Consider the following 27,743-nt stretch of genomic DNA (forward strand, 5'->3'; position numbering starts at 1 on the left):
CCAGGCCCGACCCTGCTTAGCTTCCGAGATCAGACGAGATCGGGCGCGTTCAGGGTGGTATGGCCATAGACTGTTATGCAGTTTTCCAATACCAGTTGTTGAAGAGACTTTATCCCATGAATGTTCTTTCCTGCTTTGTCAAAGATTGAGCATATAATGGTGGGTTTATTTCAGGATTTTCTATTCTGTTTTATTGACCTTTGTGTCTGTTTTTGTGCTAGTACCATACTGTTTTGATTACTACAGCTTTGGGTTTTTAGTTTGCTTGTTTTTAGGACTTAATCTCTACACCCATTGTGGGGCTCGAACTTATAACCCCCTGATCAAAAGTCCTTTACCCACTGAGTCAGCCAGGTGTTGCAGTTACTACAGCTTTGTAATATACTTGACTTTTGGAATTGTGGTGCCTTCTGCTCTGCTTTTCTTTCAAGATTGCTTTGGCTAGTTCAGGTCTTTCCATACAGATTTTAGGATTGTTTGTTCTAGTTGGGTGAAAAATGCTTTTGGTATTTGATAGGGATTCCATTAAATGGGTAGATTGCTTTGGGTTGTAGAGACATTTTAACAATATTTGTTCTTCCAGTCCTTAAGCATGGAATGTCTTTCCATTTCTTTGTCATCTTCAGTTTTTTTCATCAGTGTTTTATAGTTTTCAGGGTACTGGTCTTTCACCTCTTGTGGTTAGGTGTATTCCTAGGTATCTTATTCTTTTTGGTGCAGTTGTAAGTGGGATTGATTCCTTAGTTTATTTTCTGCTGCTTCATTATTAGTGTATAGAAATGCAACAGATTTCTGTACATTGATTTTTGAATCCCGAGCTTTCACTGAATTAATCAGTTCTAGCAGTTTTTTTAGTGGAGTCTTTGGGTTGTCTATATGGAATATCATATTATCTGTAAATAGCTAAAGTTCTGTTTCTTACCTGCTGATTTGGATTCCTTTTATTTTTCTTGTCTGACTGCTATGACTAGCACTTCCATTACTGTGTTGAATAAAAGTGGTGAGAGTGGACATCCCTATCTTATTTCTGACTTTAGGAGAAAAGGTCTCCGTTTTCCGCCACTAAGGATGATGTTAGCTGTGGGTTTTTCATATATGGCCTTTATTATGTTGAGATAATGTTCTTTCTAAACCTACTTGGTTAAGAGTTTTTATCATTAATACTATTGTATCTTGCTAGATGCTTTTTCTGCATCTCTGGTGTATCACATTGGTTTTGAGAATATTGAACCACCATTGCAACCCAGAAATCGCATTTGGTGATGGTGAATGATTTTCTTTAAATGTACTGTTGAATTTGGTTTGTTGAGAATTTTTGCATATATGTTCAGCAGGGTTATTGCTTGTAGTTCCCTTTTTTAGTAGTCTTTTTTTTTTTTTTTTGATAGAGTATGCACTTGCATGTGTGGTATGGGGGGGTACAAAGGGAGAAGGGAAGAGAGAATCTTAAGCAGGCTCCACACCCAGCAGGACTTAATCTCACAACCCTGAGAGATCATGACCCAAGCTGAAATCAGCAGTTGGGCACTTAACTGACTGAACCACATAGGTGCCCCTTTAGTGGCATCTTTATCTGGTTTTGGTATCAAAGTAATGCTGTTCTCATAGAATGAATTTGGAAGTTTTCTATTTTGTAATAGTTTGAGAAGAACAGGTATTGATGCTTCTTTAAATATTTGATAGAATTTGCCTGTAAAGCTGTCTGGGTGTTTTTTGATTACAGATTCAGTTTCTTTTCTGGTTATCTGTCCAAGTTTTCTCTTTCTTCCTTTTTCAGCTTTGGTGGCTTATGTTTTTTAGGAATTTATCCGTTTCTTCTAGGTTGTCCAATCAGTTGGCCTATAGTTTTTCATAATATTCTCATGATTATTTGCATTTCTGTGATGTTGACTCTTTCTCCTCATCTGAGATGTTGGGTAATTTCTTGGTTAAGTCTTTTAGATGTTTATCAGTTTTATTGTCCCCCCCCTTTTCAAAGAACCAGCTCCTGGTTTTATTGGTCTGTGCTGTTTTTTTGTTTTTTAGTTTCTGTGTCATTTATTTCTGCTCTAATCTTTATTATTTCCTTCTTTCTGCTGGCTTTAGGTTTTGTTCTTTTTAGCTCCTTTGTGTGTCAGGTAAGGTTAATTGAGATTTTTTTATTTTTTTAAATTTTTATTTATTTATTTAAAAAATATTTATTTATCTGACAGACAGAGATCACAAGTAGGCAGAGAGGCAGGCAGAGAGAGAGAGAGGAGGAAGCAGGCTCCCTGCTGAGCAGAGAGCCCGATGCGGGACTCGATCCCGGGACCCTGAGATCATGACCTGAGCCATGAGGCAGCGGCTCAACCCACTGAGCCACCCAAGGTGCCCCTAATTGAGATTTTTTTCTTACTTCTTGAGATGCTATAAATGTCCATCTTAGAACTGCTTTTGCTGCATCCCAGAGATTTTAGACCACTGTTTTCATTTTCATTTGTTTCCATGTACTTTTTAAATTATTTCCTGGTTGATCCATTCATTCTTCAGTAGGATGCCATTTAATCTCCATGTATTTATGTTCTTTACAGATTTTTTTTCTTGTAATTGACCTGTTCTCATAATGTTGTGGCCAGAAGTTATGCATGGTATGATTTTGATCTTCTTGAATTTGTTGAGGTTTGTTATGTGATCTATTCTGGAGACTGTTCCGTGTATACTTGAAAATGTGTCTTCTGTTTTAGGATGGAACCTTCAGAATATATCTGTTATAAGTCCATCTGGTCCAGTGTGTCATTCAAAGCCATTGTTTCCTCATTGATTTTCTGTTTAGATGATCTGTCCATTGCTGTGAGTGAGGTGTTATAGTCCCCCTACTACTGTAATGTTATCCATTAGTTTATGTTTGTTATTAACAGTTTTATGTATTTGGGTGCTCCTGTGTTGGGTAAATATATATTTATAATTGTTACATCTTGTTGGATTGTCCCCTTTATTTTTATATAGTGTTCTCTGTTGTTACAGTCTTTGTTTTAAAGTCTGTTCTGTCCAGTATAAGTATTGCCACTCTGGCTTTCTTTTGCTGTCCATTTGTGAGAAAAATGGTTCTCCATCTCCTCGCTTTCAATCTGCAGGTGTCTTTAGGTCTGAAATGAGTCTATTGAAGAGCCTTTCCTTTTTGTTTTTAAATGACAGCATGTGAAAATGTAGAATCCTCTGAGTCTCTGGTCATGCTGTTTGAATCATTCATGTGCTGGTCATAACGAAGGCAGAAAAGGTCCTTTCAAGTAAAGACCTTGTTAATGAGAATAGCATAGATCGACCTAGCTGTTAGCTTGAGGTTAAATGTGCTAGAATAGATGAGGGTATGACCTATGAAAAGCAGAGAGTACATATGTAGGTAGAGGCAGGTAAATAAAAGCAGAGTCTACTGACGTTTTTTTTTATTTGGTTAAATTGCTCTTGGGAGGATGGATTTCGACATGAGTTGTGCTATACCAGACAAACTAAATCACGGACAGGTGTCCTACACTTTGTATCCTTATAGGTCTCACCTTTTATCCTGTCCTGGGAAGGAAATATTCTTTGTTTTCCATCACTGTTCTCCCTCCTGCATCAGATTTTGGTAACAAAAGTTTGTCTAAGGAGAGGGTCCCCTTTAACGAATACATAAAACCAATTTGTCACTGTGGAATTTAGAAACTGTGTAACCTTTCAAAGTCTCAGGGGTTTTTTTGTTTTTGTTTTTGTTTTTTACAAAGTTGTTTTATAAACTTGGAGGCAATGCTGTATTTTGCAGTGTTGTTTTAACTGTAACGTGACAGAGATAATCTCTGTCTGCAATAAAGAGTTAGGTCCACAATGAAGAGTAGGTCTTATTGTCCCCATTTAGTTATCAAAAGCCTTTATTTCCTTTTTTTTTTTTTTTTTAAAGATTAATTCCTTTTAGAAAGCACATACGTGTGTGCAAGTGGGGGAAGAAAATCTCAAGTGGACTCTCTGCTGAGCCTTTGCAGGGCTTAATTCCATGACCCTGAGATCATGACCTGAGCCAAAATCAAGAGTCAGACACTCAATGGACTGAGCCACCCAGGCACCCCAGAGACCTACATTTTTCAGGTTTAAAAAGGCTTTTGCTGGTCCATCAAGAAAAAATTCTGGAAGAATTGATGTGAGATGGAAGGGGAAGAGGAGAGTCACAAGTCGTGGTTCTTTGGTATTGGACCCTGAAGAGTGTGTCATCATCAGCTGGGACTTATTAGAAAGAAAGTCTCAGCTTCAAACCAGACCTAAAAGTCAGACTGGGTGTGGGCCTCAGCAGTCTGGCTTAACATGCCCTAGGGGTGATTTTGATGCACTTTAACTGGTGGAAAGTAAGAGAAATCAGGCCGCAGGCCCTTCAGGTGGTCCAGTTGGGGGAATGATGATTACCTCCCCAGAGTGGTGGGAGGGAGCAGAGAGGAGCTGGAACTGGTGAGACTTAGTCATTCGATTGGCTGCTGCTTAGACCAGGAAGAAGGCCAGGAGGAGGTAGAGGCCTGGGGCCTGGAGTCTGTGGACTAAAGGGGGAGGTCGGGGTGGGGTGCTATCAACAGGAACCCAGAACCCATGCTGGTAGGGGATGGCGGGGGTGGGGTGGGGTGGGGGTTGGAGTTCCAGGGAACAGGAAGATGAGTTTAGTTTTGGACATGTAGAGTTTGTGTTGCTAGAGCTGATGTCAGCGAGCTGGAAATAAAGTATGAAAACTACAGCCCAGGTGAAACCACGGGGAGACCTGTGTGTGAGTTGCCCACGTGGAGGTGGCCGTTGAAGTGGGAGTTCACATCAGTTTTCCAAGGAAAATGGTGCAGAGAAAAGAGCTGAGGTTGACTGGTTTGGAAGGGGATGTTTGCGATGATCGCATTCAGCTTCTGTCAGAAGCACAAGTGTAAAGTTTAAGTATAAAATTTAGGAATATGCGGTGATAATAGTTTTAAAAAAACCAGATTATCCCAGTTCCTTTGGAGTTTTGTCATAATGCTGTCTTTAGAGGCCCCCTGCTGTGTGATAGAGGCTGGTCTTGTACATCATCCAAGCTTGGGGATCCAAGGCTTAGAGTTCCAAAGACAAGGTTCCTAGTGTTTTTTTCCTTCGAGAGAGAAGTGGAGTTAGTGTTCAGAGTGAAGGTGGCCTGGGGCAGGCTGCTGTGTTTCTCTGTCCCAAGTTCTTTATGTGTCCAAGGGGACGATTAGAGTTCTACCTCCTCCTTGTGAGGACTGGACAGGACCCCCTCACCGTGGAAAAACCCCACAGTGCCAGCCAAAGTTTGCTTCTGTGTCCACCTGTGCTGTGGTTTTCATGGTGTCTTGTTGAATTTGTGGAGTAAAAGTCTTGTATTTGTAGCAGGTTTACAGTATTGATAAGAAGAGGTAATTGTAAGAAGTCCTGAGTCTCAGTTGGAGATGGATGGCTTCGTACTTTTCAATGAATTATCCATACACGGAAATATGCGTTTTTATTAGGTTTATGAGAAGGCAGAGGGAGTTGGCTTGGGAAGTTTGCCTAAAAACGAGGACCAGGCATTTAAAAAGCTTATTTTATATCCAGCTCTGTTGTAGACCCACATATTTTGCTGTAGCTGAAAGATGTTTTACTGAGATCATGAAAACTTAGTACATCTGTGCAGCATCTTCATTATATCGAGAACAATTGCATTGCCAGGGTTTCTAATTCAGCGTTGTTCAAGGAACATGTGTTCCTGTTTTTCACTAGGTTCCAGTTGGGATGTTTTTCCTTAAAGGGACCACACACTTGTATTTAGAAAATAACTCTGTAACTGTGCTAGAAGAACAAGGGACCTTGTAGGTGTGGAGACTGTAGCATCTGAAACTCACCCTTCCACACTGGCTCCCCCAACTGGAAAGGAGCACGATCTAGGTGTATTTGTAGGGATATGTGGGTGTGGTTTCTGCGCCACCTCCCAGTTCCAGTTTTGGTCCTTAGGTCTGAGATACGTTTCATACTGTTTGTATGTGTTACAAGATGCAGAGACAGAATCCATGATCAAAGGTTTCCCTGCAGAGTTGCGAAGGGCTTTAACTGAACCTTTCCCTGGGTTTTTGAGAAGAGAAGTCTGATGTTTGTCTGTGGCATGTGCCCTCACTCCCGTGCAAAGCTTGAACTTCATAGGTTTGATGGAACGCTTACGGGACTCCCGAAAAGAACACGTGTAATCTCCACGCGTAGGAATTATTCTGTAATTCACAGTTTACCACAGTGCCGTTTGCAGTTAGGTCGGGTGTGAAAGCCCCCGGTTTAGCATGGCACGGCTCTCCCAGCCCTTCTACGACTATGCCAGGCTCGCATCCTTCTGGGAAGTTGAGCGGCTGCCATGGCTGAAACTGTGAGCCAGACTTAGGTAATTTTATTAGTCTAGAAAAAGTATTACGCTCCTGCAGCTGTTGTTGTAGGTCCCCGCCGTGAAAACAAAAACCGTCTCAGTTACCCAGGATCCATGAGAACTTGGCAGTAGCCCAGTGGAAGTCCATGTATTTTGGACTCTAAATTTTATTTGTCTTACTATGGGCATCCCCTGGTTTAGGGTACGCAGCTGGGGAATGGCCTGACTGTATGAGGCGGGGTGGGTGGGGGAACCTCGAAGACACCCCTGAGCTAGGAAGCCTGACCCAGTTAATTGGAGGCTACATCTTCTGGACCTTAAACACTTTTAAAAGGGATAAAGATAGAGGACGTATCAGATATTAAACTGGTAAGAACGGATACTACACTTGATCTTAGCCAAAAGGCCGAGAAGCGATAAGGAGCATGTCCAAGAAAACAACAGAACCATAATAATATACGCTTGTCCCATATACTCAGCCTGGCTTTCCTGTTTGTGTCTGTTGTCTCACAGTGTAAATTCTCACAGGTCTTTCTCTTGCAGCGCCAGGCTGGTTATTGTGGGTGGGTTGGTCAGTAATTTGGTGGTGATGGACCTTCTTGTTAAATAGAACTTTTATAGATCACTATGGAAAACTAATCATGGGACTTGGCATTTAATTGCTAGGAGTGGTGCCTATGTGGAATTGCCCATCTTGTGCCAGTCAATAAACGACTGTCTAATTTTCTGAATTGCAGTGGTTCTGTGAGTGGGAGAAAACTGCAGTACTGTGTTTCTAGAAGCTCCTGGCTCCTGGGCTATTAGCAGAGCACTTAGCACGTCTGCATAATTGTCCCATTGAGTCCGACTATTTCTTTGGGTCAGAGTCTCTAGTCCTTGGGGTCCTTGGATGCACTTCAGGGGATCTGTAAATGTGGGTGGGTGGGGAAATAAACGACTTCTCTGTTTTCAAGATCTCTAACTAGAATGTCGCTTTTTCTCTGTCATGAAAGTGGGCAGCCTCACATACGGTCAGTAGCACCTGTGGCTTTGGCAAGTAGAAATTAGATTCTTGTATCCTGTTGTGGGAGAGAGTTGAAACTATCGCTTATGCTCCTCTTTGCTTAGACAATGGCAGTTACTTTTAGACCTGCTGCTGTGTCTTGTTGTGTGCGTTAAGCACACATCGACTATTCTCACCCTTTTGCTGTTTAAATATTTTTATATCTGTGTTTCAGTATAATTGATTTTCTTTGTAAGGGTATATTCTTTGTCAGAATCACTCAGAAACACTCTGAGAGGATCTGGGTTATTGAAGCAGTCCATGACACTTAAAAGGTCACAGACTCCTGCCTCAGATGGCACCTTGTAGCTCTCTCATACTCTGAGACCAAATTCGTTAACGTGGTGGGGGGGGGGGAGTCAACCCATTTGGCTTTTTGTTTCCTAGCATGAATTGTCTTTGATTTTGGGGACTCTGACTTTCCCCCATTTGGGGGCTATTGGAGTGAATTTAAAAAAAAAAAAGACCCTCTTCCATTTCTGGGTAACCTTTCTTAATGGGCCCCTGTAAGCAGTCCCCTTTAAGATTGCTTACTGCAACCCAGTGTTTATGGCCAAAATGGTTTCCCTTACAAATTTCAGGTTTAAGACTATACAGTGCTCTGTGTGTTGATATTATTTGCTTTAACTATGGAGGAGAGAATGCCATGTGACTTGTATGAATTTCATTTAGCTCTTCATTGTGTTACCATGGCAGGCATTCCCTAGTTTTATTTTAGAACTTGATAACCAAGGTTAAAACCTTATTACTATATCTGGGTAAAACTGCCCAGAGAAAGAAAGCCTGGACACCAGGACACCTTTGCCACCTTTCATCCCCTTTCAACAGGCTTTATGCAGTTCATTCAGTGAGATGGGGAGTGGGGTTTTTGAGCCTCTCTTGAATCACACTGTTCCTAACTTCGGGGTATTAAGAATAGGGGAAGCGTTGCCCATGTGACACTGTGGTCTCTGTCCCACATACTCTTCCCCACTGGTGACATGGCCCAACTTCCAGTGTTGTTCTTCCGTAAACTCACAAATCCAAGTGCTTGCTTGCGTTTTGGGGTATGATGCCTCCAGGTCACCAATGTTGACAACACTGGTGTTTGAAATAACTCCGAGGTGCCTGAGCGAGTACACAGTAGGATTCTCTCCCAAGAGGCAGTTTTTCTTTTTTCAGGATAGATTTGAGACATGGGATGCTGCTGTGGGTGGAGGGGGGGTGTGTGTGTGGCCAATGATGATTTTTTTTTTTTCCTGTGTCCTATTAGGGAGTTTTTTCTCTTTGACCACCTCACCGGGCCCCTGAGAGCTAGTCTGTCTCATTTTTAGCCAAAAAAAAAAAAAACAGAAAGAAAAAAAAAGAAAAAGGGCATAAGATAGGGACTGTGTTGTTAGGCTCTGGAGCACAACTACTGGGATGGGGAACCTGGCTGTGCTCCCATGAGCTATGTGACCCTAACTGATCACTAGCCTCTCTGTGTCATTGTAGAATGGAGATATTTATAGTACCTTCTGCAGAGGGTGGTTGTGAGGAGTAACTCTCTGTGGTCTATGTGCTTCGAGCAGGACCTGGTACAGAGTTCGTGTCAAATAGATGTTATGGGCTGCACAGTTCAGTCACCTGGGGGAGTTCTGAAAAACTACACTGGGTATTGGGAACTCCCATCCTAATGAAATCAAGGGCTTGGGGGCAGGTTATAACCTTGTTCGGAGCATCCTCAAGAGTCACTGACAGAAGTGGAGGAGGGATTTTGATGTCTTCTGTTCCAGGGCTTTAAGTGAATGATCCATCTGTCAGCTACATAAGCAAGAGATTTTTGTGTAATGAATAGCTGCCTTTCACGGGGCATCTTTGAAGTTATTTGACCTTTTTCACTTTGAGGCCAGATGCCGTGCAATTTAAAAAATTTAATTTCTTTAGATTTATAATACCAGACTTCATTCTGCTGGCATTGATTGATTGAGTGCCTTTTAACAGTTTCTGAAAAATGGACTTTCTGACGTGTCTTCAAGGTCTCTTCTCCTTTTCCTGTAAAGGCTTATCACCCTGCCCAAGACTCCAGCCAGGAGCTCTTTTCTCTTCTGTGGTGATGGTTTTTCAGCTACTGTGATGACAGAGGTCTTATGAACCGGAAATAAAATTTTCCCCATAAAATCATAGTACCTGCAGGTGGAAGAGGCCTGATTGTCCAGTCAAGCAGGAAAGGGAGAAGAATCCCTCTCAGACAGATGGGTCAGTGAAGGGGTGACATTCAGTGATGACTTGCCCAAAGTCATCTTGCTTATGGAATGCCTTCTATCTTTATTCAGGGAGTTGTAATTGCCAGACGTCAAGAAGTTGGTCCGTGTAGTTGTACGGACCAAGTTGGTCCGTGTAGTTGTACGGACCAACTGGGAGTTGATAGCTCAGTTGTACGATACAAGTGGAAAACTTCACAGAAAGGAAGAAGGGGAAAGTGACAAAAATGGGTTCCGTGAGGCTGTCTGTGGAGCTAACTGCCATGGTGAGGATCGGGGCTTGGGTCTCCAGCTGCTGCAGACCTTGTGGGGCAACATCCTGTGACCCTAGTCACGTCCTCTGCAGGGCTCTATGAGAGGATGGGAGCACGTTCAAAGACTCTGCTCCGCATTCAAACCCTAGGTGGTCCTCTGTGGGCTTCTGACCTCGTGGCCGCTGGGGCTTAGAGTTGATGTTGGCTTTCTCCCAGCGCACTGTGGCTGAATCCAAAACAGCTACACTTTCACCCTTCTGCAAAAGCCGCCTTGTCTTTGAGGCATGTGTTATGTGCTCTCCTGGTCACTTCCCTACCCCGGCCCTCAGGTTCATTGAAGGCTTTGGAAGCAGCCACTTGGTGCCTGAGCTTTCAAGTCCCAGGACTGCCTTTACCTTTATACACTGTGTCACTTTGTGCAAGTTGTGAATCTAAGCTTCTCAGCTTCCTGGGTTATAAAAAAAAAGAATCCATAAACTGTCTCACAGAGTTTTTTGGTTTTTTTTTTAAGGATTAAAAGAGATTACATATGTATGTAAAACTCTTTACCTGACATACAGTAAATGCTTATTAAATACTAGCTATTAGGATGACGGTTGATAGCCCAGATGCTGCCTCCATTACTGTAGTAAGCATCTGAATGGCCCTTTCCCACACTAAGAATCAAGTTGTTTCTGGGCACCCTCGTTGGAAGGCCGACCACTTGACTAAACCGTGCTTTTGGCCATCATGTGGCCTTCCTCATTGTCTGGCGTTATTCCATATCCAAAATTTAAAAATTCATTTAAAGGACTGGACTCTTACTCAACTCCCTCATTCACTTCGTCTGGCTATGTTTGTTCCTTGATGTCCTTGAGACCCCATCCCTATCTTTGCGGGCCGTCAGACCTCTGAGGGCCTCACTGCCTTCCTGTCCAGTCCTGACTCTGTGGCGCACGGCTCCAAGGATGTCACGTGGGCAGCCTTCTCAGTCCTCCTGGACTTGTGCTGCAGACACTCAGTCACTGATCAGCCCTCTCGTCCTCAGGGGGTCCTGGGGCTGAACATCAGAAGACACAGATGCATAGATTCCTTATTTGGTGCCAAGTCTTGGTCTGCAACCCGGACTGGGCAGTCAGAGCTGTTCAGCTGTCCTTGTAATCTTGCGCTTGCCTTCCTCTCTTTTACAAAGGCTGTTTTTAACTTTTACTGCTCCTCTCATACTTTATTTTTAAAAAAAATTTGAGAGAGAGAGAGTAAGCACGAGTGAAGGGAGGGGCAGAGGGTGAAGCAGACTCTTTGCTGAGCAGGGACTCCGGGAACATGACCTGAGCCAAGGCAGACACTTAACCGATGGAGCCTCTCAAGCACCCCATCTTATTTTTACTTCATAGAGAAAATGGAGGCATGAACTCCTAGCTTCTTGCCTATGTTTGTTGACTTTCTTTTCTTCTCTCTCTATCATATTATGCTTGACTTTGTGTCTCTCTTTGCTTTTGGTACAGATACTTAAGAATTTTTGTAGAATGAAAAACTGCACTCTCTAGCCCAGTGCTGCTTCCTTAATTGGACAGTCAGGTTGTCACCCCAGCTCTGTCTGCCACTTGCTGACCCAGGAGAGTCAGGATAAGTTCCTCTGATGCTCAGGACCTTGCATTTTAGATGAGGCTGTTACATTTGTTTAAATTTATTAAAGGATGGTAGACTGTTTTGAGATACAGCCATTTCCTTTGAGAATTACAGATGGATTATAATTATGTTCCTCCCCAACGTGTCTCCTGGTATTGAAGCAACAAAACAAATACTGTGCCAGGGTGGGGAGTGGGGCAAGGTTTGACTGTCCTGGCTCACAGCCTACTGGAGGAAGGCTTTGAGCAGTTCGAGGTGGCTTTTTTTTTTTTTTTTTTTTAAACCTTTATTTACTAGAGAGAGAGCTTGCACGAGTAGGGAGAGGGGCAGAGAGAGACTCTTTCAAGCCAATTCCCCTCTGAGTGTGGAGCCCGACAATGACTTGGGGCTTGATCCCAGGACCCATGAGACCTTTACCTGAGCTGAAACCTAGAGCTGGCTGCTTAACCAACTGAGCTACCCAGGCGTCCCGAGGTGGCTTTTGAAGTGGACTTGAGAAATGCCTTTACTTTCTCAAATAAATCTAAATATCTATGAATGTCTGGATGGTGGTGTGGTTCTAGTATCGCAGCTGTTTTGTCTTCTGGTTTGGAGCATCTTGCTGTTGGGGTGGGGAGGGAGTTGCTTGGTTGAGAGGAGCATCCAACCTGAAGACTGCTTCTGGGTAAGCAGGGGCTTTTGTGAGACCGGTGCTCAGTCCTTTGCGACAGCCCTTAGCCTGGGAGGCATAAGGCTTATCTCCAGGGATGCTGCCCTTGGTTATCTCCTTATCTGAGCTTTTCTTAGTTTGAAGGAGAAATGTATTGATTTCAGATTTTGGCTTTTCTGTCCTTGTACTTCTCCCTTCTGAATGTGTATTTAACATACTGAAATAAAACCTCCTGGCAGCCTTCTGAAGACCTGATAAGAGAACAGATCCTGCTGTGGAATTGAGTTGTTGATTGTGTAGAGGCCAGATAACTTTGACCATAAACTTGGAAACTAGTGGTTGGTAGCAGAAAATTTCTGAAGTTATTGGTCCAGACCCCTTGTGGGGGAGAATGGCCATTGATTTTGAATTCCCTTCTATGACAACCTGCTATTCATTCATTTAAAAAAATGTACTTAGTGTTTGTTATCTGGAAGGTACATTGCTAAGTGCCGGGAGGGATTAGTAGAGTTGACTGCCCATGGCCTGGGAAGGCTTTATGGAGGAAATAGTGTAAAAAGTTGGGCTCAACAGATCTCACAAAATTAAAAAAAAATAAATAAATAAAAAATAAAAAAGGCTCTTGGAGCCAGAAGGAAGTAGCTTGTTCATATTTTCCTCCTCAAGTGAAATACCCTTTTTGCCAGGTAGTTCACAATATGAGAACTTCTTTGAACACACTTGCATATTAGTAGTTTTCTAGTAACTTGAAATACCAGCTTGAGAGAGTCAGGTTTAAAATTTTTTTTTAAGTAATCTCTACACCCAACATATGGCTCTCAACTCCCAATTTTAAAGAAATTTTTCCTAAAGCAACTTCTGTATTTTAGATAATATTTAAAATATGGGCTGAAAGCGATTTCAGTCTAATGGAGCGTTTCCACTTGTGCATCAGAAAATGTTTGAGTTGAGACTTCATGCCCAGAAATCTTTTAAATTCAGATTACTTGGGGCTGTAAATTTGCTGTGCTTTTTAATAAGGCATACTCAAATTGGAAGTCTTTTTGTCTACAACAAGCCTAACTATGAAGAGCAGTAGAATTAGAGGTACCGTTTGTGCAGTGGCTTTGAATAAAGAGTGAACGGTTGAGCCTTCGTGTCTTGGTGAATAAACTATAGCCCAGTGATACCACCCCAGCAGTGGGAATTGGGCAGTAACATCATACACTTTCTGGTTGATTGGTCAGTAGTCACTCTTTGTTTGCCCCAGCTTTTCTGGACGAATCCTAAATCCTAGAGAAGTTCAGTGACTTGACCAGAGCTAGGAGGATTAAGTCTGTTCCTGGGCTTTTTCTACTATAGGGGTGGAAAAAAAAAGTGGGGAGAGAGACCTACTGGAATTTCAAGTATTCATCAAGGGTTGTTTTTTCCCAGCCTCGTGGGAGCTCTGAAAGAATGTTGAGATATGGCTCTTGCTTTCAGGAAGCTTCTATAACGCAGTTTTCCGTGAATTTCCAGCCAACAGCCAGTGCCCCATCTAGCCGGCCTCTTTGTTTCCTTTTGTGGTCTCTGTTCTGCTTTGTTTTCTTGACTTGCTCTATTCTATATATTATTTATCTTGAAAGGTGCTTCAGACACCCCACTGCCGCCGCACATTTCCTTTCTTTTAGTAAACTTTAAAGATTGCTAATGGAAAGTAAATTCTAAAAGTAGCCATACAGAGGATATGGCTATTATACAGCTGAGTCAAATCTTGGTTGGAAAAAAATTTCAAACCCTCAAAGTTGAGGATGTTTTTGATGTCTCCCTTTTCTGGGGGTGGAAACCCTTAATTAAGTACAACTTAGTTTTTAGTGTTTCACTTGTAAATAAATATTGCTGTTCTGGTTTGCTGTTTGGTTGACAAAAGAAGGGAGGCCCCTTCAGAAGCCCCTTTGCTCTGAGGTCAGATAAACTGTTTGATGGAAGAAGCTCCTTCCAATGGAGTGTGCACAAATTCAGGATAACTGGATAATAAGATTTTGTGATCCTGAGATTTTTTAAGGTTAATTCAGGTGTGAACATGAAGTGGCATTATGAAATGCAGCATTTTCCTCCCTAGTATCTCATTGCCTGATGTCACATGGATTTAATGGCATCTTCTGGCATTCCTTGCGAATGAAAAGATATAGGAATGTTCCTTGTAACTTATAAACTGCTGTAAATGTTGGCTAATTGCTTGATTTGGAGGAAATCGCTCATCTGTGTTCATTGCAGCCTAGTTAAATCTGTCAACAAATACTGAGAACAGAGTGGGTGCGAAGCCTGTGTTCTGGCTTCTGTTTGTATTAAAGAATAAACATAGTCCCTGCCCTCAGCTCACAGATTCAACTTGGAATTGTGTAAACAGGCAGTATGGCACTCCAGAAGAGGAAAATTTTAATACTGGTGTTATTCTGTGATTTCAGACAAGCTGGTCATGGTTATGATGGTTCTATTGTAATTACAAGCCAAAAAAGATTTTACCCAGGGTGATCTTTGTTATATTTTATCTATCACTGTAATCACTGTGCAGAATTCTAACACAGAACATGGAGACATTGTACCTATCCTCAAAGACTATGTGGTAAATGAGAAATCAAAAAGTGAAAGTAAGTTTTATACTTTATGTAACTTCTGGGCATTTTAAAAGGAGGAACCTGTGGTATTTGGGGAACTCGCATGTTGAATGACAGTAGAAATGTAAGGAAATGTAGGTACCTGAAGGTTGTTGGTCTTCTAAGGTTAACGTCCTGTTTTCACATTTTATTTTCTTTTAAATGAAAATGATGGGAAGTTTTCTCCCATTAGAGAATTTCAGAAGCTGGCCTGGAGGCTGGTCTTTTCTCTCTCCCTCGCCTGGGTGGCTCAGTTGGTTAAGCAGCTGCCTTCGGCTCAGGTCATGATCCCAGCGTCCTGGGATCGAGTCCCACATCGGGCTCCTTGCTCGGCAGGGAGCCTGCTTCTCCCTCTGCCTGCCTCTCTGCCTGCCTGTGCTCACTCTCTCCCCCTCTCTCTCTGACAAATAAATAAATAAAATCTTTAAAAAAAAAAAAAAGTATATCATTTAAAGAAATGGCAGCCGAAGTGAGTTTTGCACTCAGGTAGACTCGTTAGAAGTTTCTCCAGGTCACAATGGGTCTTAGAATATAAATTAAAGCTTTTCCCCTTGACTTGCTATTTATGGAGGAAAGCAGGAACTGGAAAGAAAAGTGAGAGTGGCTATCTGATAGCTTCTTTCTCTTGACTCAAGACCACTGATGTGGAAGATAGGACGATCCTGAAAACAGCTGAGCTCCCCAAAGTAGGCATCCAAGGTGTCTGGCATGAGATTCCCGAGTCAGCGTGTCCTAGTCCTTGTCCCGTGGGACACGTCTTCCCAGTGGCACAGCAGATCTGCTGCGGGTTGGAGATGACAGGGTGACGGATCCCGGGCAGCCTCACTGCCATAGTGGGGCTTGAGCTAGTCTGAGATCCAGAGACGTGTGGGGCTCCCGGAGAGCTCGCCAAGGGACCGTGGCCAAGCTCTGTTGGCATGTTTTCTTTTTCTTTTTAAAGTATGTAGTCTTCATGAAATGATAAACCCTGAAGTTAGGTTGATTGATTTGGGAAAGAAAATATCTGTGCTGAGCAGGCAGCTATTACTGAATTTTGTCCACCATTTTTTACACAACATTTTGCGGTGTTTTCCGCATGACCATCAAGAGAAATTTGTGTTTCCGAAGTTACACTGTAGAAGCACACTGTGGTTGTCTTCCCGGATTCAGTGCTTGCCCTTCTGGTGAAACCCAGATCTTTGCACCTGGGTTCACAGAAGTACCATTTTATTTTATTTTATTTATTTATTTTAAAGTTTTATCTATTTATTTGACAGAAAGAAACCCAGCGAGAGAGGGAACACAAGCGGGGGAGTGGGAGAAGCAGGCTTCCTGCTTAGGAGGAGCCTGATGCGGGGCTCAATCCAGGGACCCTGGGATCATGACCTGAGCCGAAGGCAGACCCTTAAGGACTGAGCCACCCGGGCGCCCCTGAAGCAGCATTTTAAACAAGAATTAAGCTGTAAGCCATGGCTGTTTTGTGTGTAGAGGACCTGTTTGTAAGGTGATTTAACCCTATCAAACTGTGCTATAGCTTTCTCCAAATTCTGCTTAAAGATACTGTCTTTCTGGTATCTCTAGGCTGGGTTGGTTTGTTGATTTTTGTTTGTTCACTTGTCTGATAGTTGCCCCAAGATTTCATTTTCTGGGAGGAGAGGCAGAGCGGTGGGAGGAGGAGGATCCTGGCTGGGAGTCCGCAGATTTGCTTTCGGGCCCTGCTATTAATTAGCTGTGTGACCTCTGGGCAGTCAGCCTTACAGAGTCTCTGTTTCTCTGTCAGGCAAACAAAGGACCCAGAAAAATAAATACAGGCCCAGACGAAATGATACGAAGGTCACCGTGTGTGGTGCTTAGGGACCCTTTCCTCTCTGTGCAGAGGCTCTGCTTAACTCTGGGCTGGAACAGTTGTGTGGGGAGCTACACGGAGGCCCTTTCAAGCAGGCTCACGGGGAGGGGGGACTAAGGGAGGCCCTCTTCATATACGAGTTTCTCCCTCTTAGCCCCCTCCCCCTCTTCCCTCTTCCAGGAGCAACCTGCTTGCCTTCCACCTTCCTGTCCTTAGTGTGTTAACAAGGGTGCGATGGGTAACATAACCCCTGCGGATTTGTTACCGTGGGGAGTTGTGCAGCCGTCTCATCTGAGTTGCTGGAGGGAAAAGAGAGCTGCCGGAGACTGATGAAATAATGGTCCTTTTGTCTGTGTCTTGCTATAGGGAGGGTTTTAGGTTTCATCTTAGGCCTGGGCCATTGTGTTGTTTCTCCATGCTTGGTACAACCCAGTTTAAAAATGCAGCTTATCATTTAAAGGCTTCAGCTGTAGTGCCACAGACTAGTCTGCTTTCCTCCCGATCCCCCCACCCAAAGTCCTAACTGTATGTAGTGAAAAAAACCACTGCCGCGAATGCTGTTTGATTGGGTCCCCCAACGTTGGCTTTAAAATGTGTTTCCATTGTATTTATTTTGCAGATGCTTATAAGGTATGTTTTAATCTGATAAACTTCCAAAATGTTTTCCTTGTGGTTATGTAATCAGGAGCATCTGCAAACCATGCCTCTAACCTTCTTAACCATTATCTCGTTGATTCTCCGTTCTAATGTTTTCTTTTGATGAGCTGGGCCTGGGAGATCTGAATTCTTACGCCAGACCTGCTACGGTAATGTGTCCAGATTTGGCCTTGTAGCCTTAATTAGTTGTGGAATGCTGAGAAGGGCCTGTTGTGTGTGTGTGTGTATGTGTGTGTGTGCTTAACTTTTATAACAAGTCCCTGAACTTATGATCACTTCATTAAAAGTTATAAAATACTCCTTGTGTCTTTAACATGTAGTTCCCCATCTTAGTTTTTTCACAGAAAATTGACTGTAAAACTCAAGGTACCTTTATATTCTGCTAAGCAATCTGTTAGAGGCCCAGTTACCTTTTGTGTCAGTGTGTAAGTTCTATTCCAGCTCACAACCCCTAATTCCTCTTCCCTCCCCTCCTTTTCTCTTTAGAAGAAAAAGAGTGTTGAAAATGTTAAAAGCTGTGCTGAAGAAGAGCCGAGAGGGAGGCAAGGGGAGCAGGAAGGAAACAGGTATGTGCGCGCAGCGTGAACCAACGGGGCTGTGGGGCAGAGACACTGTGCACTCTAGGCTGGGCGGAGCTGTTGCACGGGAGTTGGGTTCGAGGAGTGTTTGGGGTTAGGACGCACTAATCCTGGAAGCTATGAGAAACTAAATGTATTCCTGAACTTTTTTTTTTTTTTTCCTTAAAGATTTTACTTATTTGAGAGAGACCAAGAGAGGGAGAGAGAACACGGGTAGGGTTAGGGGCAGAGGGAGAAGCTGACGCCCTGCTCAGCAGGGAGCCTGGCGTGGGACTCCATCCTGGTACTCTGGGATCATGACCTGAGTCCAAGGCAGATGCCCGACCAACTGAGCCAACCAGGTGCCCCTGTTTCTGAGCTTTCTTATGGAAAGTGAGTTTGTGTTACAAACCAAATCCTGCCCCAGAACACTTCGAAGGTTCATGATTTTAACAGATCATTCAGATTCAGAGACAATCAGAGTTATAGACATGGTGGGATAGCGGGTGTGTCCAGGAATTTGGTTTCTAGAAAGCCCTTTCCTTTTTCCCACATGTGATTGTATTTTATATGTTTAACCAACAGCTGGCTGACTGGTCCTCGTCTTTTGAGTATCAAATTTTCTGCCTAACAGGTGTAGCCTCACTCAGTGCCAGACTGCTAGTTTTCATTAGATGAAAGCTACTTAATTTGGCTTGGATTTCATTTCTGTTTATAAACTTCTGGTGCTTATGTGGTCAGTGTGACTCTTCATTGCATTCCATGCGACAAACTCTTCTAAGGTTATTTTGGTGACTGCTTAGGGTCTACTTTTCTAGAAAAATTACATATTGTTTACCATTATTGTACAATAAAAATCTGTTAGCATGAATTAATTTCCCCAAAATGTGCTATTTTATTCTGCAAACTTCTGATAGTTCAGAGTTGGAAAGTGGTTTCCTGAGTTACTGTTTATTGAATAATATTTGTTTTTAATTTCTGTTAAAGTATAAATAAGTACTTATTGCCAAAACATCACTGAATTATAGTGAACTCTTCAATTGAAAAGATCTTGTAGTACCTTTTATTACATATAATGTATGTATATAATTACATATAATGTGTGTAATGTTATGACAACGTTTATCTGTTGTTTACAGATAGTTACTTACATAATAGAATAAGTGGGCTTAAACTTTTTAGTTACATAGAACTTAAACAGATTTTCTGTTACTCCTTAAACTAAAAAGCCTGCAGAATGGCAAACTTTACTAAAAGTAGAGTCTTTTACTAAAAGTAACTTTACTAAAAGTTACTGTTAAAATTCCATTAGAAGCTTCTCCTTATCCCTTCATAAGCAGATACAAAGAAAAGAATTCAGTTTTTAATGACAGAAATAAGAGACCAGAGTCAGCTTTTAACCTTAAGAAACCAACCCCTACCATTGAATAATTAATTAGAATTGTTACTATGGAGAATTTTCAGTTCACATAATTTCTGTCCAGGAGTACATTCACCCTCTGCTGGGTCAAGGCCAAAATATCCTTCTCTTTATTTCTCTGAAAGCAGTTTAAAAAAACCCACCCCCCCCCTCCAAGTTTTGGCTCATCTGACATTCATCCTAGGGACTTTGTTACTTGCTTCTTTAGATGTCTTTGTAATTTCCAGCATAAAGTTATGTCCTAAGCTGTCTGTCTAGCTGAAGCGGCCCAACCAGTGGCCTGGGTCTCCAAGCCAAAACTCCCTACTTAGTAATGGAGTCTTTCACGACAGACACCCACCCCCCTCCCATCCTCTTTGACCAGTGTCCGTGAAATGACAGACAGTACAGTAATGATTTGGGGCACCCTGCCTTTCAGAATGGCCAGACAGTGAACATAGTTTGCATTTGTAACTTTTCCAGTATTAGAGCGTGTGATTTGGGGATTATTCCCCTCTCAGGTCTTTAAGAGCAACTACTGTTTTTTCTGAATCATTTCTACATAATAATTCCCACAGTATGGCTTTTGCCTAATGCAAACCAACTTGAAAAAGCAATGGGAACATTTCTCATAAAATCGGTATGGTATGTGCCTTTTTTTCTCTTAACTAGAACCTGGTTGTGTTAGTTGGGGAACAAAGCAGATGGAATTTTAAATCTTGGTGAAGTTATGTCACAAGATCATTGGGAAAATACTTGGAATTTGACCATTCATATGTTGAGCTCTGTGCCAACTCTCATTATATAAGTAGATCATAACTAAGTTTTCTCTATAAATTAAAGCTGGCTAATCTACAGAGACTGCCCTGAAACTTGAGTAATAGTATCTCCTGCAATATGGAAAATTTTTGCTCTACTGTTTCCAATTAAAACCAATCTTTGTTGCAAAGACAAAGGAAAATTCATTTCTATGTACTCGAACTCACAATTACAGAAATTTAGGAACTATTTTTGTCTAAAACCTTGAGCTCAGCATTTTATATATCCTTTGTAGGTTGTTTTTATAATCTTGAACCTTTATTTATTTATTTATTTAAATTTTAGAAAAAGATTTTTATTTATTTATTTGACAGAGATCACAAGTAGGCGGGGGGGGGGGAGGGGAGCAGGCTCCCCGCTGAGCAGAGCCTGCTGTGGGGCTCAGTCCCAGGACCCTGAGATTATGACCTGAGCTGAAGGCAGAGGCTTAACTCACTGAGCCACCCAAGCGCCCTGAACCTCTTTTTTTTAAAATCGGCTTTGAGAATTTAGAAAACCTAATCATTGAGTTTGATTTAGTATTCAAAAGAAAACAAATACTTTTCAGAAATATTGAAAAGTTGGTACACCTTCAGTTCCTATCCCTAAAAGGAAATGTCATATGTATCTACTTTAAATTACCAGTAAAATTTTAGCAGGTATTGAAATTTATATGTATATAAAGGTATTTGAAATATGTATAGTATTAAACTATTGAACACTGAAATCTTAAAAATAGCATTTTTATTTTTTTGGCTAACCTAAGAAATGCTTACAGCTAAGCAAAACTTGTTTTCTGGAAGCAGTAGAATTGTGTCAGAGTACAGTATTAAAAACTTAAATGTTTTTGGGGAAAATACACTTGCCTTGTTCTTGCTGTTCCATCAGTGTAAATGAGCACTGTGCTTCTCTTGACCTTGAATTAGGCCTGAGGGAGCAAAAATCCATATTAAACCACAATGTGGAGAGAGGTAGATGAGGGCATATATATATATATATCTTTTTTTATTTCTTCTTCTTCTTCTTCTTCTTCTTCTCCTTCTCCTTCTTCTTCTTCTTCTCCTTCTCCTTCTTCTTCTTCTTCTTCTCCTTCTTCTTCTTCTTCTTCTTCTCCTTCTTCTTCTCCTTCTTCTTCTCCTCCTCCTCCTCCTCCTCCTCCTTCTTCTTCTTCTTCTTCTTCTTCTTCTTCTTCTTCTTCTTTCTTCTTCTTTCTTCTCCTTCCTTTCCTGCTCTTATGTAAGACCTTGATCCAAAACAGTGTAGTATTTATTTGAGGCTCTCCAAGGAGAAACCACATCTTTTTATTTTAAGTGAACTTCGCTATCAAAAAACTTTCATGTTACTATGATTAAATCTATTTAATTTAAAAATTAAATAATTACTGTACTGTGAGTATATTGAGAGTATTCTGATACAGATCTGGACCAAAATGAGTTTAGAGTTGACAGAAGAGCAGTGTAGGGAATTAATATCTTCTCTGTACAACACTGTTTAGATAATGCACAGGGTAATGTCCCAATTTATAATAAAACTTTAAATATTAACCTAAGAAAAAATGTGCAAACCTTACATTGAAGAGAAGAGTAAAACTTTGCTGAAGCACTCAACGGAAGACCTAATAAATGGAAAGAAATACAGTGTTTCCAAAGGGGCAAATGCAATATTTTAAACCAACTATCTCTTACAGAATTACCTGTGCATTCTATTTAATCCCTAATGAAATCCCAACTGTTTTATTTTTAAAGACCTTGTTGTTTTATGCCAGTTTAATGTTTGCAGCAAAACTGAGCAGAAGGTACAGAGATTTCCCATGTAGCCTCTGTCCCCACTCATAAAGAGCCTCCCCCAGGATCAGTACCCACCACCAGAGCAGTATGTTTGTTACAACTGATGAACCCACACTGACACATCATAGTCACGCATATCCCACAGTTTACATCAGGATTCACTCTTGGTATAGTACATTCTCTGGGTTTGGACAAATATGCAGTGATCTGTATCTATTGATATAGTATCATACAGAGTATTTTCACTGCCCAGAAAAGTGCTGTCATTTTTTTTTTTTTAAACACGACATAACTAGTTGTTTAAAAAATTCATCTGGAAGAGAAAATGCTTAAGAGAGCCAAGGAAAAACTGAAAGTGTGGGGCAAGTGTATCTAAATGGCTGAGCCTGATTCCCATACCTGGCTTCTAGCTGCAAGAGAGGCTGGACAATGTATTTTGACTTCTTTGCATCTGTAGGGCAAAGTGGACTTCACCTCCCACCAAGCCGTGTACTGTGGAGGATTCTTCTGTCATCGACATGGGCAGGTGCCCTCTACTACAAAAACCAAGCATAGATATTTAGTATAGCTCGTTAGAGTAACTGCTGCATCCACATAGTGAATAAATGATGTGGTTAGTTTTTTGGACCTTTTTTCCCCCCTATTGGTCGCCAAGAAATGAATCCTGATTTTTATCTAACATATTTTTTTTTAATGAATTTATTTACTTATTTGACACAGAGAGACACAGTGAGAGAGGGAACACAAGCATGGGGAGTGGAAGAGGGAAAAGTAGGCTTTCTGCTGAGTGAGGAGCCCAATGTGGTGCTGGATCCCAGGACCCTGGGATCATGACCTGAGCTGATGGCAGATACATCACTGACTGAGCGAGACACCCAGGCGCCCCTATCTAACATCTTTGCAATAATTATAGCTCACAGCTGATAACAGTTCTGGGTTTTTTCTTTTAATCCCAGAGATCATGGCATCTTTCTGGAAGCATTAGGCAGACAAGACCCATCGCTCTCCAAGAGAGGGTTAGTCCTCTCCCTCTGTGTGCATCCCTTCTCCTGTTTTCTGCTAATCTTGAAACTGTAGCCTCTTGCCCTGTCCCCCTTTTCTAGTTGCTCTGTCTTGGTGTGGAAGTAGCTCCACACTGAGGCAGAAGAACAAAGTTTGGTGAACTTTTAATTGTGGTACTGCCTCAATTAAAATATAGACTGATGAAGCAAGGGTTATTTAATATGCCAAAATAATCGTTTATTAGTCTTTTCCTTTCAGTTTCATTATTTTTTTTAAGTTTGAAGCAATTTATTAAAAAAAAAAAAAAAGACATTTGACCTTCACCTTTTCTTTGTTAAAACCCAGCTGGTTGGCTAAGTGCACTTATAATGGTGTTAATTAAGGCATTGGATAGTCTCTATAAACTTGAGTATGTACTGAATTAATCTGTTAGCTTTGCATCTAATCCTTCACTTTGAATTTGTAGTAAAAGGAAGCTGTTTGCCTCTAAAGTTTAAAAGCCATTGATGTGATTGTTAAATGTGGTATTTTAAGCCTTTCCAGGCTGCAGTCTGGTTTTCAGTGGTACCTTCTAAAAATGCCCCAGTACAAACGATGCTTTGTTTTATCCGGAAAATATGAAGCTGCTTTTGATTATTCTGTGCTGCATTGCCCATTTTCTGTGGTTGGGGACTATTACTTAGGAATTTAGTGCAGTGACTGTCTTGCTGAGCTGTGGATATTTGGTATCTTTTTGTTAACGGACTCCAAAAATGTTTCCCAAGCAACAAACAGGCAGAAATAATTCAATCTAACGACATTATATTTCTCTTCACCAGGGCACTTAAGCAAATTTTGTAAAATATTGGGGCAGGATATAAACACAGAACAGAGGCCAAGCTGGTTTTTGGTAGAATCAGGACTGTTGTTCCCTCTGGTTAGCCCGGTTAGCAGTTTCTCATTGTTGTCCCTTATACCTGTCTCACAGTCTAGAAAAAGCAGACTTTGGAATTAGAAGTCACAGATTCAACTCCCAGCTTGATCACCTCCCATTTACATGAATCTGGACAAATTCCTTAACTTGACTAAGCTGCCTGACAAGGATGTCATCAGGGTTAAATAAGAGAACCTTTTTGCAGAAGGGTATCGCTTGACACCTGGCTTCTGCTAGATACCCTGCGACCTTTGCTTTCCTGAGAAAACTGTATGGTACTTTGCACAAAACCGTTGTCAGAGTTCTTGTTCTTTCCCTTTTGAAGAGAAGGCAGGAATGCTCTCAGGCAGAGGAGTGATGTTCTGGAAGCTTCTTGCATGACTTTCCATCTTCAAATATGGATTCTGCCATCACGCTTGCATACTGCAGTCTTTGGTGCCATCTTCACCCTTTTCCTCATAACAAAACTAGGAAAGCTGGGTCCTTGGTCTCTTTTCTTTTTTTTTTTTTAAGATTTTATTTATTTATTTAACAGAGAGAGATCACAAGTAGGCAGAGAGGCAGGCAGAGAGAGAGAGGAGGAAGCAGGCTTCCTGCTGAGCAGAGAGCCCAATGCCGGACTCAATCCCAGGACCCTGAGATCATGACCTGAGCCGAAGGCAGTGGCTTAACCCACTGAGCCACCCAGGCACCCCTGGGCCCTTGGTCTCTTATATGGTGATTTATACTTGGGAAATAATTGTTTTACCTTTCAGCCTATATCAAGTACTGGTATTGTGTCCTTTTTCTTTATGAAGTTAAACTAAAAGACTTTCCCCTTGCTAAAGAGATTTTGGGAGTCAGTAAGCAGCCGTTTTAAGAATAGATTTCTAAGTAAAGTTTATATAGTTTCTGGGATGTTTCATTTCAACGCATCCTTAATTGATGAAGGTCTTCGTCTGTAGAAGAATCTACCCTCCATCCTCTTTGTAGCTTTTGCATACATTTTAGGGAAGTACAACGGAGGAAAGAGAGACGGAAGAGAACAGATACTTAGCACTGGTCATGTGTCAGGCACCTACACATCGTGGACCAAGCTGGCTCATCCTAGAGCCTGTTTCCTGTGAAGGGCATAATTAGAGAACGCTCTGGACGGGGAAGGTGAAATCAAGACACCTCATGGATCTTCTATGTTTTCTGGCTAATAAGACCCCCCAAGAAGTCACAGCCTATCCAAATCATCATAAAGTTGGTAGCAGAATTCTCAAACAACAACATTTATTTATTTCGGTCCCTCTTTGTATGTACAGCTGTCACCTGTACAATGAAGAGGTTATGGGATTCCAGCCCCCACATGGTTGAAAATCTACATAAAGCTTTTGCCTCCCCAGAAATTCTAATAACCTATTGGACTAGAAGCCTTACTGATAACATTAACCATCTATTAACACATATTTTGCATATGCATTATATATACTATATTATAATCTAGAAAAAAATTTTGCTAAGAAAATTTGAGGAAGAGAAAATACTTTTACAGTACTGACTATATTTCCTGGAGGGGGGGAGCCATGTAGAAGCGGACCTGAGTAGTTTAATCCCGTTTTATTTAAGGGTCAACTGTATATGTGTAAATGTAGTAGGAAACTTAATAGAGAATATAAAATAACAGTTCAGAGTCATTTTTTGGGTCAAATCCAATTTCATTATGTAAATCATTTTTCAAAAAATTAAAGCGGCTTTTCTGTAAAATAGCCCCAAAACAATGATCTTATTTTCTATATACCTAATTTTCCAGAGCTTTGTCATGTGGTATAGCTTCTTAAATGCCCATAAGAACTCTATATCTGAATTTCATGTGACCATTTGCATTTTTTTAGCAATACCTTTTTTTTTTTTTTTTTTTGGGCGATAGACACAGTAAGAATGTGGGCGGAGGGAGCAGGGAGAGGGAGAGAGAATCTTAAGCAGTCTCCATAGCCACACGGAGCAGATATGGGGCTCAATTTCATGACCCGGAGATCATGACCTGAGCCAAAATCACGAGTTGATTGCTTAACTGACTAAGCTGTCTGGGAGCCCCTACCCCCCCATTTGCGTTTTCTAGGAAGATAATTCCAAGTTTCTGTTTCTATCCAAGTTTCTGTTTATGTTCTACAAAAATATAGAAAACTTGATTTCATATAATCTATTGGCAAATGTAGTTTCTGAGTGGGGAGGTAGGCTACTAAAGATTTGACATAGATTGAACTTTCTTTTTTTCCCCTGTGAAGGATGAGCTAAGCTTAGTATTCCTCTTAAGAGGATGAGGCTTTGATTATGAGTTGGCCTGTACCTGGCAGGTGGCACCCAGGGCTAACCCGTTGGATAGCCTTAGCCTCAAGTTTAGAAACCTTTATTCACATCTGCAATCATGGATCTGGAAAGTAGAATCTGAATTTCTCCACCCTCTGGTGAAGACTCCTCTGGCTTCGTAGACAGATGCCTTGTTGCTGTGTCCTCAAATGGCAAGAGAGATAGCAAGCTCTCTGGTACTCCTTATAAGGACACTAATCCCATCATAAGGGCCCCACCCCCTGATGTCAGTTAAAACTAATTATCTCTCAAGCGCCCCATCTCAAATACCATCACACGGGGGTTTAAAGCTTCAACATAGGAATATTCAGCCCATAGCACTGTCATACTGTATTTCATTGATTATAAAACATATCCTTTTCATGTACCTCTGAGGAAAAAAGAACTGTCGATTAACGGACAGTACTTTATTACTTTAAATGTTTGACTTACTGAAGATTTCCTTTCTTTAGAGTTATTTTTATGAATCTCAATCTTTTTCATTAAACAAGGAAATTAGGGGCGCCTGGGTGGCACAGTTGGTTGGGCGTCCAGTTCTTGGTTTCAGCTTGGGTCATTATCTCAGGGTCATGGTATTGAGCCCCGCCTTGGATTCCATGCTTGGCACGGGATCTGCTTGGGATTCTTGCTCCCTCTCCTTCCCTTCCTGCCTCTGTGTTCGTACACATGCACTCTCTCTCAAATAAATAAATCAATCTTTTCTTTTCTTTTTTTTTTTATTTATTTGAGAGAGAGAGACAGTGAGAGAGAGAATGAGCGAGGAGAAGGTCAGAGAGCGAAGCAGACTCCCCATGGAGCTGGGAGCCTGATGTGGGACTCGATCCTGGGACTCCAGGATCACGCCCTGAGCCAGAGGCAGTCGTTTAACCAACTGCGCCACCCAGGCGTCCCTAAATAAATAAATCTTAAAAAGAAAAAGCTGGAGGAAAATATAAACAGGTTTGTTAAAGCATTTCTGATTTCTATTCAGAGCCTAATTCTTCTTTTTTTGACCTAGATGTCCATATCCATTTTTCTCTGCACTACATTGACACCATCCTTTCATGATCTCAAAGGAGATTTTAATGGAAAGCTTTCAGATAAACTCCAGGGTTCATTTTTCTTCCACAGTTGACCCTAAGTGATTCGTTGACTGAAACCTGGAAAGAGCTAAAATTGTCCCTCTACCAGATGTGACAGCCCAGGTTTGCAGTCAGCAGCTGTGAGGTTGCAGTCATTGCCTGGCTGATGCCGGTTTTTAAAGATGCCGTCAGCTAGTATATACATTTCGGTTTTAGAGAAGGTAAGGTGAGAATCAACATGGGTCTTTGAATCTGTGCCCAATATAATATGTGCTCATTTGTAGAAAATTTGGAAAATATTAATAAGAATAAAGAAAAAAGCCCCAGGATATTCTTTGTCTTTTGCTTTATCCTTTTTGATGTCATTAGTCTTTGATAAATGCCTAATATTTTATTGTACTGTAATGAATGATTTTGTGTGGGTATGATTTTTTCATTCATTTAAAAAAAAAGCCTCTGGAAAATAGGTACCTGTGTACAAATCTCTGATTATTTTAATAGAATGTTTCTAGACAAGGAATTAATAATGAAAACATAACTTTTCAGAAGCTCGTGGTACCTCTTGCCAGATTGTTTTCCAGAGGGATTGTGTGGTCATCTGTGTAAGCAGTGTGTGAGTGTGCCTGCTTGCCTGACTCTTACTAGTTTTGGGTGTTTGTAGATTTTAATAATTTTAGCTG

The 27,743-nt window shown here is 41.4% G+C and overlaps 1 protein-coding gene and 1 pseudogene across 8 annotated transcripts in view; one reads left to right on the forward strand and one right to left on the reverse strand.

Annotated features, from left to right (window-relative positions):
* Window positions 1–27,743, forward strand: part of TANC1 (tetratricopeptide repeat, ankyrin repeat and coiled-coil containing 1) — a 235,339-nt gene that overhangs the window by 61,948 nt on the left and 145,648 nt on the right. For all 8 annotated transcript variants that reach the window (XM_044242126.1, XM_044242124.1, XM_044242121.1 and 5 more), the window contains exon 2: window positions 17,699–17,778. In XM_044242126.1, coding sequence (XP_044098061.1) covers window positions 17,718–17,778 — 61 coding nt within the window. In that variant the 5' untranslated portion in view covers window positions 17,699–17,717. The remainder of the gene's footprint in view (window positions 1–17,698; window positions 17,779–27,743) is intronic.
* On the reverse strand, window positions 6,585–6,758 carry LOC122903678 (annotated as a pseudogene).

This window comes from Neovison vison, chromosome 3, assembly GCF_020171115.1.
Source record: "Neovison vison isolate M4711 chromosome 3, ASM_NN_V1, whole genome shotgun sequence".
Classification (NCBI taxonomy): domain Eukaryota; kingdom Metazoa; phylum Chordata; class Mammalia; order Carnivora; family Mustelidae; genus Neogale; species Neogale vison.